Source organism: Lathyrus oleraceus, chromosome 2 (assembly GCF_024323335.1).
Source record: "Lathyrus oleraceus cultivar Zhongwan6 chromosome 2, CAAS_Psat_ZW6_1.0, whole genome shotgun sequence".
Classification (NCBI taxonomy): Eukaryota; Viridiplantae; Streptophyta; class Magnoliopsida; order Fabales; family Fabaceae; genus Lathyrus; species Lathyrus oleraceus.
This window is the reverse complement of record NC_066580.1, coordinates 271590413-271594031: the sequence shown is the minus strand read 5'-3', so window position 1 is coordinate 271594031 and position 3619 is coordinate 271590413. Positions and strand designations below refer to the sequence as shown.

Below are 3619 nucleotides of genomic sequence, written 5' to 3'. Positions count from 1 at the left end.
AGATTCTCTTAAGGGGATTGATGACCGTCGTGCTTTCGACGTAAGCATCTTTCCTTTTACTAGAGTCAATGACCCTAAGACACCTTTTAGAACCTTTAAAACTATGGCTAGCCTAGACCGATGGTCGCGTAGTATAGGCCACCGAGGTGCCTTCCTCGTAAGGGTCGATACGAAGATCTCACTTAGAGTAGATGACTTTGATGGAGCAGTCGCCTGGCAAGTAAATTGACATAAGCGGCTGACAGTCAAGGAAGTCCATGACTCTAGGGGCAGTGTCTTACACCCAATTTTCCAAAAGCCTTAGATCACACAAAGCGAGAACCTCGGTTTACTAAGCAGTCATTATTAACTCCATGCTTCGTCACGATGGTCCAAAACCACGAACCCATGCCTAAAAACCTGTGGAAATAATAAACCAATCATTCATTCATACATTCATTCATCATCAAAATAATAAGCAAAGCTCTTAAAATCTTTCGTTTGTTCAAACACAAAATTACAAGACTATTTTCCGACACAATCATGGATACTTCAACAAAGAAAAACACTTCTTCTTTCCGCTTCAAGAGTCCCGACATCAGGTCATTAAAGGTCCTCTGTTCAAAGGTCATAGCTCTCAAAGACAACAAGTTTAGAGCCAATTTTGGGAACATCATAGATCTTCTAACCGAGAAGGTTGACTATTGTGCTATCACTACAATGTCCCAATACTATGACGTCCCTTTAAGATGCTTCACTTTCCCCGACTTCCAAATCTCTCCAACCTTGGAAGACCTTGAGAGACTCCTCAATCGACCAATCAAGGAATACAACCCTTTCCCAAAATTGGAAGAAGGATTCTGTTTGACCGAGCTCTCACTCATCTTGGGTATCAACACCAACAAGTTAGTGGACAAGGGCGTTAAAGGATCCCTCAAAGGTTTAACTCAAAAGTTCCTAGAAGCCCATGCTCGGGAAATGATTAAACAAGGAAAACCCGACTTTTGCAGTGCAACTTTGGCACTTTTGATTCATGGAATTGTCCTCTTCCCAAATCTGGACAAGTTCGTGGATCAATTAGCAGTTGAAGTCTTTTTAACAAAAAATTCGGTGCCTTTTTTACTTGCCGATTTCTACCATACCTTACATACAAGACATGAGAAGAAAGGAGGTACTTTCCTTTGTTGCGCTCCTATGCTACATCTTTGGATGAGGGCCCGCATGCCTCAAAGTGGACCCTTCGCCGAAAACAAACTGACATGGCCGCAAAGGTTCACATCTCTCTCTTCCAACTCAATTCTGTGGTACAAGAGGGAATGGGATATAAAGGATGTCATTGTAAGATATGGAGAGTTCTCTAACGTACCCTTGATAGGAACACAAGGTTGCATCAACTACAACCCTGCTATACTCAAGAGGAAACTAGGGTGCGCCATGACAAGTCCCCCCGAGGAAAGAGATTTCATTCCATTTGTCATCAATACCGTGGATCCGCTTGATTCGAATGTGAAAAGAGTGAGAAAAGCTTGGACAAGCATGGTTTGTATTAGCCATGAATGGGGCAAGAAAAATATCCTAGCCAAGGAATCCTACTATGTGTGGGTAAAAGAGAGGGCTAGGGTGGTTAAGATGCCGTTTCTGTTTGATCCTTCTTCATTCACGTTGATGCCTGAGCCCGAGCCTATCCTACAAGAGGACATGGACAAACTTACCAGCCAAATCAAAGAGCTCGAGTTGGAAAACACTCAACTACGAGTCGAACTCAATCGCGCCAAGGAACGTAACCACGTATTAGAGGATAAGGGTAAGCAAGTCTGTGAAAAATTTGAAGATAGCAAGAAAAGGCTCCGATTAGCCGAGGGGCAAAGAGTTTGGGTTGGTGGAGCTTTACAAGGAGCTAATTCTGAGCTGGACTTCCGCAGCGAGGAGTTGGATCCAGCATCCCGAATCATCAAGGACCTTGAAAATACTGTCGAGAGGTCTAATGCCATGAAGAAAGAAGCGAGGGAAGATTACGAGGCCCAGATTCTCGAACTAAGGACCACTCTAAAAGAGTATAAGGATTTGCTAGCCAAGGAGCAACTAGAGAAAGAAAAGATTCATCGAAGCTTCATCCATGAGTAGTTCAACCTTGGACGAGCTTGCGAGCAAATCAAGAACTTGAAGAGGGGAATCTATGACCAAGCCTATGTAGATTTGCAAAACAACTGCAGACATTGGGAGGAGCGTTGCCATGGATTCGAAGCTGCCATTGTTCAAAGGGACGAAATCATCCATAATCTCCAAGTCCTTTACGAAGAATGGAGGGACAAGTACACCAACATGACAGTAATAACCAAAGAGGTCTACCACTTCGTCAAGTTCTGCAAAAGAACAATGGCCTAACTCATCACCGACATTGAGGCTCTCCGCAAGTCTCAAGGGGTCACTTTTAAGGTGGATATCTAGTTGGTTTATTTGCTTCCATTACTTGTATGTTGCAACTTCTATGTATTGTTGTCTATTTTCCCTTCAAAGGATGAATGAAAGTTACGATTTTTCTCTATTATGTTTTCCTATTTCATGATTGTGAACAAGAATCGTCAAGTAGTTTTTGCAATGAATAAACATGAATAACTAAAAAGAGCTTTGCTTTAACAAGAAAAAAAATTCATGCATCATATGCATCTTTCGAAACACAAAAACATAAAAAACTCATCCATCCACCCCTTTCTTCTTCCAGAACCACTCTCCAAAGCCAACTTTTCGGTACGATACACGAGGACGTCGACAAGTTATCATGGAGCAACTTCAAGAGAACCAAGTTGTCCTTCAGGAAGAAGTATCCCAAATGCAGTCCCAAATTCGGCAATTGATGGAGACTATTCAAGCAGTCACAAGAGGCCAGGAGGTTATGGCAAAAATGCAAGAAGAAATGAATCAACGTGCCAGTACTACCAATCCTCCTACCCCTTAAACAGTCGAGAATCCGACTCCAGTTCCTTAAGCTGATCCTCCAATTAACATTAATGCACCCGACGGTGTTCCAAACGACAATCCTCGTCCTCATGCTCTTGAGATAGACGACCAACTTGATGCATTCTTCAGTCCAATGGACGCTTCTCAGGATGACGCCTTCGGTTCCGCAACCAACAAGGTGGAGAGGAAGGTAAAGGCTATCGAGGAAAAGCTCAAGGCAATGGGGAGCACTGACATTTTGGGCCTCGATGCGGCAGAAATGTGCTTAGTACCTGGGGTCATCATTCCGGCCAAGTTCAAAGTTCTGGACTTTGAAAAATATAAGGGAAATAGCGACCCTAGGACACACATTAGGGCATACTGCCGAAAGATGGCTGCCTATTCCAGCGATGATCAACTTTTAATGCATTTTTTCCAGGATTCCCTCAGTGGGGCATCTTTGGATTGGTACATGCAACTCAAGGGCAACCATATTCACACCTGGAGGGAAATGGCTGAGGCATTCCTCAAGCACTATCAGTACAACACTGATATGGCACCTAATCGCACGCAGTTGCAAAATCTGACTTAGAGGTCTGAGGAGTCCTTCAAAGAGTATGCCCAGCGGTGGAGGGAATTAGCTTCTAGGGTACAACCCCCATTGCTAGAAAGAGAACTGGTAGACATGTTTATGGGAAACTTG

General features: G+C 43.5%; 1 protein-coding gene across 1 annotated transcript; it reads left to right on the top strand.

The window, feature by feature from the left end:
* The first annotated feature begins 522 nt into the window (after positions 1 to 522).
* LOC127122855 (uncharacterized) lies at positions 523 to 2103 on the top strand. Its single transcript, XM_051053131.1, has one exon. It carries the CDS (start codon positions 523 to 525, stop codon positions 2101 to 2103), a length of 1581 nt encoding a protein of 526 aa, XP_050909088.1.
* Positions 2104 to 3619: the final 1516 nt, after the last annotated feature.